Here is a 17410-nt window from a genome sequence, read left to right as displayed (position 1 = left end):
TTACTTCGGCAGCTGTCGCCTGACTTCTTTCCTCACCGTGATTTCTTTTCTTTTGCCGGATGGGTTTCTTTTTTGGATTTACGGCGCGTTTTTGGACAGCAAGATCCGGGCTTACGCCTGGTATCTCTTTCACTTCAAAGGCAAAAATGTCTTTGAATTCTTTCAGCAATAGGTGCAGGTTTGCACCCAGCTTAGCATAAGCAGCCGTCCCAACCTTAAAAGTACGCTCTGGACGGCTGTCGTCCAGAGGTATATGAATATGTTCTCCAGCCGGTTAGGGACGGAGCTCATCTGACCGTTCCCCGGTCAGTGATTGCTATTTTTTCTCTTTCTTCACCTCCACCAGCTGAGGAGACGGTGCTTTTCTGTTCTTCCCGGCTGCTGATGGGGCTGGGCCGGTGTCCTTGACATTGTCAAGATCTATTGATTCCTTCCCTTAGCCGTCTAGGACCACTGTGTCTTTGACGACTGAGAGGTAGCACTCTCGGGCTGTCTTTTGGTCCCCATTCAAGGAACCAACAAAGCCATCATCCCTCTCATACTTAATGAGCATGAGAGAAGGGATGATTACAGTCTTGGCTTCGTTGAGGGTTGGACGGCCTACGATGGTGTTATAGGCGGTCAGTTCCTCAACGACCAAGAATTTGACGACCAGGTGTCGTCCTTTTCCTTTTTCACCCAGCCGGATAGGTAACTCGATCCTAACGAATGGGTAAACCATCTCACCCCCAAAACCAACCAAGGGGTGGGTAACCGGTTGCATGCTACTAAGGTTGTATTTCAGCTTTTACAGGCACCGGAGACTGATAATGTCCGACGAGCTGCCGGTGTCAATAAGGATTCGACCAACCAGCTGGTTGGCGACCTTACATTCAATGACGACCGGATCGTCACGCGGACGGCGTACGGTGCCCCTTCCTTCTCAGTGATCAGTACGTCTGGGAAGGAGGAACTACCTACCGCCTGATCATCATCATCATCATTGTCCATCTTTCGAAGATGGCTCTTGGTGCCCCGAATGGTAGGGCCACCGCATGAGAACCCTCCTGTTATGGTGTAGACCGGCTCCTTATCGGTGTCCAAACTACTAGCAGACTGGGGTGTCTTAGAAATGTAGAACTTTAACATCCCCTTGTCAGCCAAACAGTCCAACGCCCGTTGAAGGCTGAAGTAGTTGTTGGTGTCATGGCCAACTTCCTTATGGTATTGGCAGAATTTATTTTTGTTCCTTGATTGAATGTAACTTTTCATTGGATTCGGCTTCTCTAGAGACAACCGGTCCTTGATCTCCATGAGGATGGAGTTGCAGTTCTTGTTAAACTCGTACCTGGGGACGTACGGTTTAAATTCTTTCTTTTTCTTCTGAGATGGCTGGTCAGAATCACTCACCGCCTAGACTTCTTTTCTCTTTTTGCTCTCATCTTTTTTCTTGGCCGGCTGTCTTTTTGCCTGTCAGAATTCTTGGAGTCCGATTGGCTACCAGGCGAGCAGAGGTCGGTTGCTTGAATATAGCTTTCCGCCTCCCTCAGGGCCGCCTGCAAAGTAAAAGCCCCTTTTCTGACAAGGTCGAACTTAAAGGTCGACCCGTTTCTCAGACCCTTAAATAAGTCTGTAAAAGCTACCTCATCAGACAGTCCTTGAATCTGAATTCTGGTCAGATTGAACCGCCTGACTTAGAAGCGCAATCCTTCTCTCTCTCCCTGCTTAATGGTGCTCAAGTCAAGACTTGTTTTCTTCGCAGGTTTGTTCATTAAGAAGTTGGAAGCAAACAAGAAGGCAAGCTTCTTGAAACTATCGATGGAGCTAGCTGGAAGGTTGCCAAACCATTGTTGGGTAATGCCCTTCAATGTAGCCGGAAAGCATCAACACCAAGTGGCATCATCCAACCCCTGTAAATACATGAGGTTGGTGTAAGCAATGAGTTGATCTTCCGGGTTGGAGGTACCATCATAAGTACCCACCAACACATTTTTAACCTTGGCCGGTTGTGCCGCCTCGGTTATTTCCCGAGTGAACGCAGAAGGTTGTTCACCCAGGCGGAGCAGACGAAGCTGTCAGTCCAGGGGCTTGACATTGCTGAATGCCGCCTGACCTCCGAAGAGGGTCGGCTGCATGTAATGAGGAGAATACGGACCGTAGACCATAGTTGGCACATACGGTGCATTCCCAATCATCTGAGGGTTAGAATGGACGGTATTACCACCTGTATGGCTATCATGCAAGGATTGCACATTCCCTGCATATGTATTCTTAAAGCTGTCTGAAAAGCTTGATGTAGAAGTTGACTTAGACAACTGTTGATTCCTCTTGCGAGTGATGATCTCCCGGGCATCAAGAGGTGATTTTTTGTTTCCCACCGGCTGTTCACTCCGCGCGGGTATTGTTGGTGTTCCTCTTAGGCAGAAGAATCTTGGACCAATCAATGGTCCCGGCTGCCTTCTCCTTTGGATGCGGAGTTGGCTGCCTATTTCTGACCGACTTCTCCTTCTCCAGAGGAGTCTTCCTTGTCGACTGACCCCTGCTTGGGCCAGCCCGACTCTTGGTGATCAGATCCTTAATTTCACCCTTGAAACTAGTCATGAATTTCATGAGTTCGTCTCGAGTGACGGGAGCAGATCCACTGGCCGTATGGGTTTCCCCTTTCGGCTCTCCAGGGGGTCGGTTTGTACCCGCTTGACTGGCACCCCGCTACAGAGTGTCTCTGGGCCGGATGCGCTTGGTTATCAGAGAGCCATCAATGGCTATATAAGTTTCGACCTGAGGATCGTCGTCCTCTTGGTCAGTAAAGACTTTCGGTTGGTCTACCGGACGCTCAGGAGGTCACTACTAGAAAAAGGCCCATTTCCGACGGAATTTTTCCGTCGAAAACACCTTGAAATCCGTCGGAAAAGGTGTTTCCGACGGAATTCCGTCGGAAACGGTTGTCGGAAATGCCTTCGTAGGGAATACCACCATTTCCGACGAAAATTCCGTCGGAAACACTTTTCCGACGGAAATTCCGACGGAATTTTCCGTCGAAAGACAATTTCTGGTACCTGCGAATTCCGTCGGAAACTATTTTCGGGAAATTAAAAAAAATACGCCGTGCCACCAAAAAACCCACCTCCAACCACCAAAAAACCCAACATCAGACACCGCCACAACCACCAACCCCACCAACCCCTAACTCGTATCAGCAGTCCAGAACCACCCCACCACCCACAACCACCAGATCTACCACCAAACCCGAAAAAATTAAAAAAAACAAAAAAAAAATTAAAATGAGAACTTAAAACCCAAAAAATTCTTTGAAAACTGAACAAAAAAAAGAAAAATAATATACAAAAAATGAAAACAGACCTACCACCACCACCCACCTAAAACCACCGTCGAAACCCACCTAAACCACCGCCGAAACCCACCGAAATCTACCGCCGAAACCCGAAAAAATTAACAATAAAAGAAGAAAAAAAAATTAAAATCCCAACACCCTAAACCCGAACTTCAACAGCCAAACCCTAACCCAAACCCATACCTAGATCCAAGCACCTTAAACACCCAAACCCTAACCTAGATCTACACCACCGCCACCGACAAGTCCACCACCACCGCAATTCAACCACAATTCACTATAAAATTAAAAAAAAATCTCAAAAAACAAAAATAAGTATGAAAAAAGGTACATACCTTGAATTTCACCCAAAAAACCCCCAAAATTGGCTCGAATTTGGGTTTTAAAGGTCAAATTCGAACCTGAAAACTCTAGATCTAAAGTTTTCAGGGTCGAATTTGACATGAAAAACCATTTATTTCTAAAAATTGGAGAGAAAGGGCGAAATTGGAGGAATTTGTTGTTGATTTTCGTAGTCGATGTTGGTGTTATTGTTGGTGTTGGTGTTGTTGTTGTCGGTGCTGGTGGGTGGTACTGGTGGTGGGAGATAAAGAGGGGAAAGAAGCTAAGAGGATAAAGAAGGGGGAAGGAGAACGAAGAGGAGAAGGTGAACGGGGATGGAGAACGAAGAGGAGCAGAAGAGAAAGAGATGGAGGATGAGAGAGGAGCAGAAGAGAAAGAGAAACTGGAGAAGAGAAGGGGCGGAGGAAGAGAGAGAAAAGGCGGAGGAAGAGAGAGAAAGACGGGCGGAAGAGAGAGAAAATGGAAATGAAATGAGGAGGAGTTTAGGTCTTTAGGGTTTTAAAAAGGGCTGAAATTTTTTATATATATATAATTGTATTCCAACGGAAAATTCCGTCGGAAATTTCCGATGGATTTTAATTCCGTCGGAAATTTAACTTTCCAACGGAAAATTCCGTCGTAAATTTCCGACGGATTTTAATTCCGTCGGAAATTTAACTTTCCGACGGAATTTTCCGTCGGAAAGCATATTTTTTCCGACGGAATTAAAATCCGTTGTAAATTTACGACGGAATAAAAATCCGTCGGAAATTCTGATGTTTCCGACGGAATTTCATGTCCGTCGGAAGCATTCCGTCGGAAATGACCCTTTTTCTAGTAGTGGGTGGTACAAACTCTTGAACCATCCTTGAGGTACTCTCCCCACAGACGGCGCCAAATGTTTTGGGTGTTTTTGTCCCTCGGGAGAGTTATGTCACAAAGACTGGTCCAACTCGAGTTGTACCTGCAAAAACACGGAGATTTCGGGTGGTGGAGCTCCGCCTCCGAAGATCAAGTTAGTAACTTGAAGAGGAGTAAAAAGTGCGAAAATTTAGGTGGGGATCTGCTTGGATTCCAAGCTCAGGTATTCTCTGATGTAAGAGAATAAGGATGTAATAAATGATTGTAGATATCCCCAAAATGGAGGAATATCTCCCTATTTATAGGGTCGTTGGGAAATGTGCCCCTCCCTAGGTTAGAATGACCTAGGACAAATGGGTTGCGCCGCAAAGATGCGGATTTTGAGGAACTGGGCCTTTAAAGACCGCCTTTCAAAGAGAATATCTGGGACTGTCACGTGTCAGCTGGAGATTGATCTGGGGTGACCTGTCAGCCCTTGACACGTGGCACTCCCTCATTGGTCCAGATGTTAAGGGTAAAAATACCCCAAACACATATAATACCATCTCTTCATCTTTAAGCAATTTCATCTCACATTAGCTTAGACAACAACCTCTAGCTTAGACAATTTATATCATACATCGGATGTACCATACATTCAAAGTTAAGGAACATTAATTTATTTACACGCGTTGCACCACGTGCCTGGCTACCTGGCTATAAATGTACAACACTATCATGTACAAACTATCACATACTTTCTCTGTTTCTTTTTACTCTTTCCGTCCCTTTATTACATGCCTATTTCTCATTTTGCACGGAATTAAGAAAGTTAAAGATTCCTTAAAACTAATAATTGGGAGTATAAATATACATATGGAGTTAGAGAGAGATAGAGAGAAAGAAAAAGTGGTTGGGAATTAGGAGAGAGAAAGTATTGACAATTATTGTTAAAGTTCAAAAAAGAAAAAGAAAAAAGGTGACAAATCATCAAAAAGAGAATAATATTGTAAAAAAAGTACAACCTATAAATAGAAACATGCATTTAATTTTGGTCACTCCAAAAAGGAATACAGACATATAATAAAGGGACGGAGGGAGTAGTTGACACGTTTCCTTAGTCACGTTTGCCAATGCACAAATTCAACCATTAATATCTTTAATTACCGATAAACAAAAATTATAAAAAGGTGATATATTGAAAATATATATATTGTGACGAAATCTAATAAGATCTATACTTTTCATTATGTATAAAGCTCAAAACACAGTCAAAAGGGAGTTTATGAATAGTGCTAAAGTCCACCTGACATCATGAAATGTATAAGATTTTCGACAAAACATCACACACAAATACACAAGTCCAAAATCATAATCTAACATAGCATATTAGCATATCAACATGTACTCCAGTATAAAACTTGTACTGAAACATTTTAAACTAGAACGAAATACACTAGGTTTAACAATGATTACTAAATTATAAAATTGGTCATTAATTCTTTCAGCAAATAGTTTATATGCAACATTTACATTGTCAATCATACATTAAGACAAAATAAATAAATAAATAAATAAACATAGCAAATCGCTGTAGAAGAATACGACTGACCTGATAACCCTTTCTTTGAACAAATTGAATGCATTTTCATGAAATTGGCCGCAATTACAATAATTATTATTATTATTATTTTTTTTCTGAAAGAACAATTACAATAATTTTGATATTTTACTAATTTCTTTTCTTTGGGATATAACAGAGGGTCATAGATTAATTGGAAATTTAGAAAATGCGTAGTCCATTTCTTAATTGGAAATTTTCTTCAACGGGTCTTTAAAGTGACTACTCGGCCCATTAAAGGTGTCATGAAGAAAAAGCACCGGTTTGTTTCAATTCGGGCCCATTTTGTTACATATGTAAACTTGTAGTAACTCCACTGAATTTTTTTGAGCATTTCCATCAATTCCATGACTTCATATCATGGATTCATGATCATGAAATTAATACTAAAGATATAAAAATTTACAAAAAGAAAAAAAAAAAAAAAACATTTATTGCATTAATATATTCGGATTTTCATAAATTCTTAAAATAAAAAAAATTAAAGGTTTTACTAATGTGAAAACAACCTCACCTATCAATAATCCGTTTTTTATCATTATTTTTAACAAAGGTAAACTTGGAGAGAGTAAGGGTAACAAATCGTAATATTAATACTCGTAATATATAATTATATATATCAAAGGTCAAACTAATGCATTGACATGTGTGTCAAGTTTGACCATGTCAATTATTTTAGAATAGAGATAATATTTTAGTCAAAGTTCTATATTGGCACATGTGTCCACCATCGAGTCAAAATGGAGCACTTAAATAAAAATGGAGGGAATAATAAATGACAATTGAACATAAAGTATGATAAGCATATATTCCCTCTAATTTTATTTAAATACCCCATTTTAATCGGCACACTTGTCAATGCATTACTTTGACTAATGATATCTTTGACTATCCAGAAGTATAAATTGTAAAAAGTTGATGTTTTAAAACAATGCTTTGAGAAGATTCTAACTTTTACTTATTGATTATATGTAATCTAACATATAATGTACAAACATTGGATAAAGAGATGCATATAAATAGTGTCAAATTCAAATTGATACATTTAAATTGAAATGGAGGGAGGAGTATGTAATAACTTGGGCATTGCCTCTTCATGCTAAATTTTCCTCTTAAGCACAAGCACAATAGCTTCTTCATCATCCAAAGCACAAGCATAGCAGCTTTATTCTTCCTCCATGAACGCCACTAACAATCTTTTTTTTTTCCATGAACACTAGCACAACGGCGACTATGCCACCAAATTTAAAGAATTCCCTAAGAAAAACTATAAAAATTAAGGAAATGATGAACCCAAAATGGTAGGTCTATATTGACGGGCTTTGTGGGGTTTGATTTGATGAAAACCAAGCTTAAAGAAAGCTTCGTGGGGTTCGTTCTTTAACCAAATTGCTCTAAACATAGCTTGAGAAGGTAAGATTGCATCTTTTTCAATGGTTCGTGGTGAGCTCGTGATAAAGGTGGTGGTGGTAGAGGCGGATACATAGACGACCGCCTTTAATGGTTGAAGCTCCAAACTTGATAAATTTTCAATATTATCCCTAAATAACTCACGGAAATGGATTTTTTTTTTTCCTTTTTTTTATAGTAATTATACCTTGATATAAACAATTTTTGTTTATATAGAATACTAGGTTAAGTCCCATGTCATGCACGGTCATAATTAAATTTTACAACAGATAAATAATAAATAATAGTGTTAATTCAACGATAATTTATCCAAAAAAATTATTTGTAACAGAATAACTTGAATTTTAATTAATTTATACCAACACTAAATACGTAAAGGTTATTGAATTGGATTGTATAAATAAATAAATAAATATAGTAATAGAAACTTAGAAGCTAAAAGGTTTTATATGAGAAAATTAAAATATTAGCTTAGGTTAGTACCCATACGCGAACTCATATACATTTGTCCTTAAATTGTTGACACACTTTGATCGACATAATATGAAAATTTAGTTGACTTTATTTTACTTTAGGATAATTAGTAATCAATAATCAACTTTTTAAATATATCTTTATTGAGTAGTAGGGGTTTTTCTTTTTTAAATAATCACATAAATGTTTAGAATGACTAAATAATTTTCCAATATATATTGTGTACGAAGTATACTATAACAAACTTATTTTGTTCTTGTAAATGTTACATATAATTTTAAAATTAATACAAAGTATGCTACCAAAATGATTTTTCTCTTTTAATTAAAATAAATTTTATTATCAAATGATAAAAGTTGGAGAAAAAAAATTAATATTGATAATATTATAATAATTTTAGAAAAGAATATATTTTAATACATTATTTTTAATTAATGTTAGTATTTTTGTAACTAAAAGTTTCCTAGTATATTTAATTGAATATAATTGGATAAAATATGTTGTCAAAATACTAAAAATAAAAGGAAAATAAAGGCGGGAAAATTTTTAACCAGAAAATGACAAGTGTCATTCCTAGTTTCACTTTTAATATAAGTTTATTGATTAACATGTATTTTTCGCCCCAAAACTAATTTAGAATATTCAGAAGAGCATTACTCCATATCATATTACGAGTACATTTTAGTCATTTACAAGTAATAATTACATGTAGTCTGTAGTCATGTACCTTTTTCTTCCCTTTTTGCATTACATGAGAATGATGAGATCACACAATCATAAGCTCAACCACCTCAGCTGAAAACACAGTAATGCTGAGCTCAAATGTCCAACGCCCAAAATCCAGAAACTTCAATTTTTAATCAGTACAACTTCCCAATTTCCCGAGATAAATCTCACATTTCCCATTTTAGAATTTCCCTAATTTCCAATTCATTTCCACATTGATTGATCCCACATCATCACTGACTTCTTCTCAATTTTCGACTTTCGTGCACGCAATCCTCAAATTTTTAATTAGTTTTTTTTGATTTTCAGAAAACCCTCAATTTTACAGTAAATCTCGCAAAATAATCGCATTGTTGATTTTTTCGCCGCGTGGAGGAACCCTCTATTGGTGGGGTTAGATAACCTTTGTAAGTTTTTGGTTGAATTTTTATTAAAAGTAAGATATAGTAGCTCTGTTATTGTTGAAGAAATCTACCTAATTTTATCAAAATGCTGAATTATTAGTGTTTTTATTGATCTGGGTAGTTATAATTATATAAATCTTGAACTGGGTGATCGAAATTTTGTGTTGATTATGCATATTTGAAAAGAATTATATTCATAAAATTGATTGATCTTGTTGGACGATAATGGTGGGAACTACTGAAGTTGAGAATCATTATGGGTATCCGAATGGGTCGGTTAATGGAGTATTAGAGGAGAAATTGGATGAGCTTCGATGTTTTCTAGGTAAAGCAGAGGGTGATCCTTTGAGAATTGTTGGAGTTGGGGCTGGTGCTTGGGGGAGTGTGTTTGTGGCATTGCTGCAAGATAGTTATGGTCAGTTTCGAGACAAGGTTTCGATTAGGATATGGAGGAGACCGGGTAGGGTAGTCGATCGAGCGACTGCTGAACATCTGTTTGAAGTGATTAATTCAAGGGAGGATGTGCTGAGGAGGCTAATTAGGAGGTGTTCATACTTGAAGTATGTAGAAGCTAGGTTAGGGGATCGTACATTGTATGCTGACGAGATTTTGAAAGACGGGTTTTGCTTGAACATGGTTGACACCCCTATTTGTCCTTTGAAAGTTGTAACAAACTTGCAAGAGGCTGTTTGGGATGCTGATGTTGTGATTAATGGTTTGCCATCAACTGAGACTCGGGAGGTTTTTGAAGAGATTAGTCGGTTTTGGAAGGAAAGGATTACTCCACCAGTCATTATTTCTTTGGCAAAGGGTATTGAGGCTGAATTGGAGCCAGTGCCGCGGATTGTGACTCCTACTCAAATGATTCACCGAGCTTGTAAGATATTTTATTTCCCATCACACTCTTATTAGAATTTGGTTATTACTTCATCTTAGTTCATCAGCTGAACAGAACAAATGAACCTATCTAGTTGTAGAATTTCTAATTAGAATATAGAAAATACACTGCCAAGTTTCCTTCAAGCATAATTTTTCTGAGAGCCACCTGTTCAGGTGTCTTTTTGAACATCTGTTAATTGACATCTATCTCAGTTCAAGTTTTTGTTTACCATGATTTCTAAAGTCCCATTTATGATTTATGGCAGCCGGAGTTCCTTTGGAAAACATTCTCTATCTTGGAGGGCCAAATATTGCTGCAGAGATTTATAACAAAGAGTACGCTAATGCCAGAATTTGTGGAGCTGAGAAATGGAGAAAGCCTCTGGCTAAGTTTTTGAGACAGCCACATTTTATTGTGTGGGATAATGGTGACCTTGTCACACATGAAGTTATGGGAGGTTTGAAGAATGTCTATGCCATTGGAGCTGGTAAGTAACATTACTGCTCATCCTTGATGCTTATGATATTAAGTAATTTCGTGCACCATTGGTTTGAGTTACATTGTGATTCTCCGGTAACTGGAGTTAAATATATGTGCTGTCCCAATATGACATAACCCTAATAAGCATACAGTTGATCAAATAGAATTTAGACCGGTAGGGATTAATGCCGATTATGTTTTTGTGGAAGTGAGTATATCAACTTTGGACATATTATTTGTTTTCTTTTAGAAGGCTTCATTTAATTTATAAATTTGGTGTTTTATTTTATTGGTATTTCAATAACAATAACAAAACATTAATCCGGAAAGGTTTAGGGGTCGGCTAAACGCTAATATGAACTGTCATTTGCAACTATCTGTGAAAGCAGGAAAAATCAGTTAATAAAGTAAACAAAGTAGAGCTCAATAGTGAAAGTAGGGCAAGGTAGACTATATAAAACATAAGGAGTTAAAAGAAGGCGGTTGACAAATAAGACTAAAAAAGTTGGGTATGAATATTAAACCTGAAACATATTATAAGTGGAAGAGATCAAATGAAAAGGTTTGAAAAAAGAAATTGAGTACAGTAAATATGACTGAGGTTGAGAAGTTAGTATAATACAAGGATTTACATAAATTAAAAGAAAAAGAAACTAAAAATCAATGTTTATGAAATGTCATGTCATGTCATGTCCTCAGCATATATTCTCTCCTCTCACTCTACCTACCCAATGCCATATTTTCTTTAACCCAGTGAACTCATATTGCTCACAATAACCTACCTCCAAATTTTCGTTGGTCTTCACCCCACACAATCCCATCATTTTTCCACTCTTTAGGGCCTGTTCGATTGAGCTTAATTTCAGTTCAGCTTAGCTCCAAGCACTTCAGTTTAGTTCAGTTCATTTCAGTTCCTAATTTTCTTCTCTCATAAACAATTTATTTCAGCTATATTAAGTTTAGTTTAGTTCAACCCCAATCAGTTCAGTTCGGTTGTTTTCAGTAAACCAAACAAGTCCTTAGATTCCTAAGCGATGCATCACTCAATCTCTATCTTACATGACCAAATTACCTTAGGCAGTGTTTGGGAATCAACATTTCATTTCTTGAAATTGGAATACTAGTATTCAATTCCAAATATACTATTTGGAACACCATATAATTTTATATTCCTGAATTTTTATTTTTCTATGTTGTTTGGTAAGATTATAAAAGTTCAATTCTACAACTTGAATCATTTAACAAAATTTCTTAAAAAAGAGCAAAAATAGAACGCATCTCAAATTTTAATCTCAAACGTAATCATGTTTCCTCAATATAACAAAAACATATGAACATTCCGATCAATTTTTTGGGGAAAGTGATGAACCTAACTTTAGGATCACAAAAACAAAAAAAAAAAAAAAATTTAAAACAAAACCTTAATAACTTTAGAATTTCCTTTTGCATTCAATTGGTGATAGTATCAAATACAATTGAGATTTTATATTTACGTCTACTTTGAGGAATCAATCTGCACCCCTTAAATTCCTCCAATTAGAAGTGCGTCGGTGATGGTGGAAGTGTGGTGGCTTGAATGCGACGGCGGCGGATATTGATGTTGTGGTGGTGGTTGCTAAAACTAATGCCATTGTGGTGGTGGAGTGATGATGGTGGTTATGGAGGAAAGAGATTAATAGAGTAGAATGGGAGATTGAGGAGAGAGAAAGAACATAAATGCAAATACTGTTCTAGAAGAAGAAACCATCAATCCATGAGAGCAGGGGACCTCATGGAATTTCAAATGACTGGTTATTATTTGTCATTTCCAATTAATCTTTTATGAGCTTTTTTTGATTACTTTAAAATTTGAAAAAACTCTATCATTTCAAATTCTTAGCTCTCCAAACAATGGAATTGGCCCAATTCCAGAATTTGAAATGAAATCATATAACCAAATAGAGCATTAATGAATTCTCCCTCATTGTAACCTCTTCTTTTTTCCTAATTACCTTATTCCTTTGCCGATCTTTCCTATTATTACCACACATCTATCGCAGTATAGCATCTTCTCCACATCCTTCTTATGAATGTTACCATGCTTCACAACCCAAGATTCTATATCATATAATAATTTAGGGTTGAATTGTCATAATAATCTTAAGGAGTTCTCCCCTACCACCCTACTTCCAGTTCCGCGCAATAATACCGTCTATGAGATCTCCCCTGCCATCCTACTTCCAATCTTGCTAAACTTCCAGTGATGTCTGTCTCCACAATTTCAACTTGTTTTCCAAGTATTCTTTCATAGTATCAATAAACGCAATATCATCTACAAACATTGTGCATCATGGTATATCATCTTTAATTAAACTCGTCAACTCGTCCATAACTATTATAAAATGGAATCAGTGTAGATCCTTAATGCAATTTTAATTGGGAACAATAATACATATCCTTAATGATGTCTACATATTTCCGTGAAATGACTTTCCTTATTAATGCCCACCTAATTATACCTTATCATAGACCTTTTCTAAATCAATGAAAACCATGTGTAAATCTGTCTTCATATCCCAGTGGTTCTCCAATAGTTTTGTTTCATAAGTTTGGATTGCTTCCAAAGTTAATATTCCTAGCATCTAAGATCTTTACACTCCTCCTTAACCTTTGTTCAATTACTCACTCCCATAATTTCCATAGTATGACTTATTAGTTTGATCACAAATAGTTTGCACAAACTTGGACATTGTCTTTGTTCTTATACAAAGGGACAAAGGTACTTTTCCTCCTTTCTAAAGGTATCTCATTACTTCTCCAAAATCTTGATGAAGAATGTTGTCAGCAATTCGATTCCCCTTTCTCCCATACATCTATAAACCTTGATGGGTTTTCTTTCCTATCTTATTCAACGCCATTTTGACTTCTCCCTTTTAAATTCTCCGAATAAACTTTTGTTTAGCCATATTAATAGAGATACTTATCTCTCCAATTTCTAGTCCTTGATCACTATTGAAAAAGTTATCAAAGTAAGACTTCAATCTATCCTATGTCTCTTTATTATCCAATCAGAACTCTTTGGTCGACATCCTTCACACACATGATCTTCCATTATTCAGTGTCTTCCTATCGCTCATGTGAACAAGTATAAAACTATCTTTTCTTTCGTAACAAGCTTGCATAAAGGTCCCTAGACACCTTGACTCTTGCATCCTATACAACCTTTTGCTTCCATATCGTACACCCTTTTTCATTTTATTTATTTATTTATTTTTATAAAAGAAAGCTAGCTTACATTTTTAGCATTGATATTATGTTTTATTGATTAACTACTATGATTACGACACATGTCTAGCTTCTTTTAGCCAGTTTACATATCAAAAGCTTACATCAAGCTAAGTAAATAGTCATTTAGACACCATTGCACAAAAGAAGCACTTCCTTTGTGGGATTATTCTTCATATGTACAAGCTCTCCATAAAGCAAGCCTTGTAACAGAGCATGATATAGGAGGAACTCTTCTGAACATCTAATAGTTTTTTTTTAAATGGCACTACGATGTAGAATCTCTAGTTAGCTTGACAATTCCTACAGTTTTCAGGAATAGTCATTTGCATGATTGTGTACATGTTTTGGGCTCTTGGGAGTTGGGACACTTTCTTTGTTGTAAATAAATATGAATCCAATCTTAGATGTCAAGTGACACAGCTATCATTCTTTTTCCTTTCTCTTGCAAACATGGAAAAAAAACTCGGTCGCGGTCGCGTTTGCGGTAACGGTCGCGTTGTCGCGGAAACGGCTTGTAACGGTTAAATAGAACGGATCGCGGATTTCGCGGCGTGTATTTTTTCAAAAAAAACACATAAGTAGAATTTTAGCTTGTTTACTTGTTGCCTAATTAAATATACCATATTATGCTAAAGCTATGACAATTACACTTATTAATTTATTTTTTTGAAGCACTTATTAATTTGGTTTTGATTTCTTACTGATTTGGGTTTTTTTTTAAAAAAAGAAAAAGGGTAAAGATGACTACTTAATAAGTAAGTCAGTAACTTACCACAAAGGATAAGTAAAAGGGGTAAAAAAGTGATGGGACACAAATGTTACAATAAAAAGGATTTAAAAAAAGAACCAATAAAAGGGGGAAAAGGGAGACAGCTGTAAAGCATCATGTGACTTTTTTGACTTTCAGTTTCTTTTTGTACTTCCTTTCTTCTTCAACCTCCCGTCAAAAAAAAATTCTGACTTCTCCGTAGCCATGGCGCACTGGTTCACAGAGATGAAGGTTATTCCAAGCATCTCAGTATGCCCAAAACGATTACTCGCGAATGTAACGGTTACAAAACGGTGTTCTACCATTACGTAACGGCCAACTCGGCGATTTGGGTGTGAATTTCAATTCGGCGTTATATAATGGCCTTTTTCGGATCGACAACTCTAAAACCCATTACAAAGCGGCCGTTATACAACGGAACGGCCGAGTTTTTTTTCCATGCTTGCAAAGCACATTTCCACAACTTACACTATTCTTCCAATAGCAATAACTTATGTGATTCCAATTCCTTACTCTCTAGCAGGAGCATGTGGGAGTGATGTTAATATTGGGAAAGACTGCCATCATATTAGATAGACTTGGATGGGACAAATATCATTTTCAATATAGTGGTTTTTCCAGAACACTAAATACCCGACTTCTCTTTCTTTTTGTGATTTCTCCTTGTAGCTTGATGTACCTTTAAGGCTTTTATACATAGTTGAGAATGTTGAAACCAACATTTTCCTTTCAAATGTTGGCTAACTATACATTTTATTTGTAACTGACCTACATTGTCCTGACTTCAATCTGAGAACTTTAGTGATGTATTTTCATTTGATTTGTACAGGAATGGTAGCAGCTTTAACAAATGAAAGTGCCACCAGTAAATCTGTATATTTTGCACACTGCACATCAGAGATGATATTCATCACACACCTTTTGGCAGAAGAACCAGAGAAACTTGCAGGTCCTTTGCTGGCTGATACATATGTTACCCTGTTGAAAGGTCGTAATGCATGGTATGGCCAAATGCTGGCTAAGGGTGCTCTGAGCCTTGATATGGGTGACAGCATCAAGGGAAAGGGTATGATACAGGTAAAGGAGAGATCTGTACAAATAGTTTAGATATAGGTCACCTGAGACTTATTTCTTCTCATCTGGTGTTTTTGGGGCTGAATATCGTGCAGACTATATTCTCTCTTGCATGCTGGTCTAGTTCTGTGTAGCCTTTTTTTAAGTGGTTGAATTGGATCCTTTTGTTGTGACTTTGATGTCTCTTTTGGTGGTTGGCTGGGTTGCCATGAGATTGTCGACTTCTCTTGATGTTTGATTGGATCTGTGTATTTATGAATTGGGCATTAAAAGAAGAGACAATTAGGATTTAGTCTGGAATTTGTAGTGAAGAGGAAAAGTCAATTAGACAGTGCTCTACATATTTTGCAATTTGCTAGTTTAGGCAGACTTTGGGGTGGGTGGTTTCGGTTAGCTTCTGAAATCGAGTGACCTGCTTTATTATTCTTAAGAAGAGTCTGAGAAGGCTTCAGATGTTCTCTGTAGTGAAATTTTAGTCCACATAATGTCTTTAAGATAACTATTTTTTTTTAAAAAAAACTTAATTTTAATGTGGGCCATTGGTCTATGATCAAACTCCTTGTCTTAGGTTGGTCTATGCCTCTATGGTAAATACTTAGATGACTGTGGCATCAGGTCTTTACATAGATGAATTTGTGTTGCTTGGTGCTTTAGCCAGGTGTTCTATGCTTTAAGCCATACCCATCAATAATGATAATTTTCCTATTCCCTGCAGGGTGTCTCTGCCGTGAAAGCATTTTATGAATTACTTGGCCAACCCTCCATCAGTGTTTTACATCCTGAAGAAAAGAAGCCTGTTGCTCCAGTTGAACTTTGTCCCATCTTAAAGAAACTTTATAGCATACTTATAACTAGGTAAGTATCCAGCTCCTATTTGCTCCAAGATTTTAAATCTCAGATGCGGTCTCAGAACCAGTTTTGCAGGCAATGCATTGTGCGAAAACTCAAAATCCTTTATAATGTGGTCACAATGCGGTGATGCAGCCGTAGTTTAATACCATTATTTGCCCTTGTTGCTTGCACTTTCTCAGCAGTTGGTCAATATCTCTATGTTGTTCTACAACCAACATCTCACCAGAAATAATTTGCATTGTCTTCTATGTTCAGGGACTTCCCTTCTCAAGCTATACTTCAAGCGTTGAGAGACGAAACAATGCATGACCCCCGGGAACGCATCGAAATGGCACAGTCCCATGCGTTTTACATACCCTCACTTCTTGGGCAGTAAGAATAGCACCCAACTTCTGATGTAGCCATTATGACACGTTTTGCGAATGTGCAACGAATCATCTTATAGAGCTCTTGTGTGATATCATTCTAGGATATCTTGTTGAAGGAATCAGGGTTAATTAAGTGTTAGTATACATCACTTATTGGCCGTGTTTAACTGTGTTTAGATTGCAATGATGTAATAGACAATTGAGAAGTTTGTAGTCATATCTCATATGTAGTAACTGTGCAGGGGGTTCTCCCTTCAAACTGTCAATAACTAGTTAAGTTAGTAGCTCTTGTAGTAGATGATCATCTATATATTAGTTCATTTATTTATTTGTTGGTAAAATTTGTGCATTGTAGCTGAGCAAACTCCTCCATTCACTGTCTAAGGAATGTTGTTTTGTGTGGTTTAGACACTCCACTGAGTCCTGTAAGCCTTATGTGTAGGTTTTATAGTTTTGATGGAGTTATCCAACATTTTGTATGGGTGAACATTATTCTTCTATTGGTGTTTTTATTTTTAATGCGCAGTACACGCTCTTTGGTATTGTTTTCTTTTTTTTTAAAAAATGAAGTAGATAAACAGATTTGGAGAGTT

The 17410-nt window shown here is 37.2% G+C and overlaps 1 protein-coding gene across 1 annotated transcript; it reads left to right on the top strand.

Moving 5' to 3' along the window:
* The first annotated feature begins 8753 nt into the window (after positions 1-8753).
* Positions 8754-17158, top strand: LOC145584620 (putative glycerol-3-phosphate dehydrogenase [NAD(+)] 1, cytosolic). The gene is made up of 5 exons (XM_081641434.1): positions 8754-10004; positions 10273-10494; positions 15353-15600; positions 16313-16452; positions 16705-17158. The coding sequence occupies exons 1-5, from the start codon at positions 9353-9355 to the stop codon at positions 16823-16825; spliced, it is 1383 nt and encodes a 460-aa protein (XP_081497560.1). The 5' UTR covers positions 8754-9352; the 3' UTR covers positions 16826-17158.
* Positions 17159-17410: the final 252 nt, after the last annotated feature.

The sequence above is a fragment of the Chenopodium album genome, chromosome 16 (genome assembly GCF_948465745.1).
Source record: "Chenopodium album chromosome 16, dcCheAlbu1.1, whole genome shotgun sequence".
Lineage (NCBI taxonomy): Eukaryota > Viridiplantae > Streptophyta > Magnoliopsida > Caryophyllales > Amaranthaceae > Chenopodium > Chenopodium album.
The sequence above is the reverse complement of the archived record's forward strand: the minus strand, read 5'-3'. Positions and strand labels throughout refer to the sequence as shown.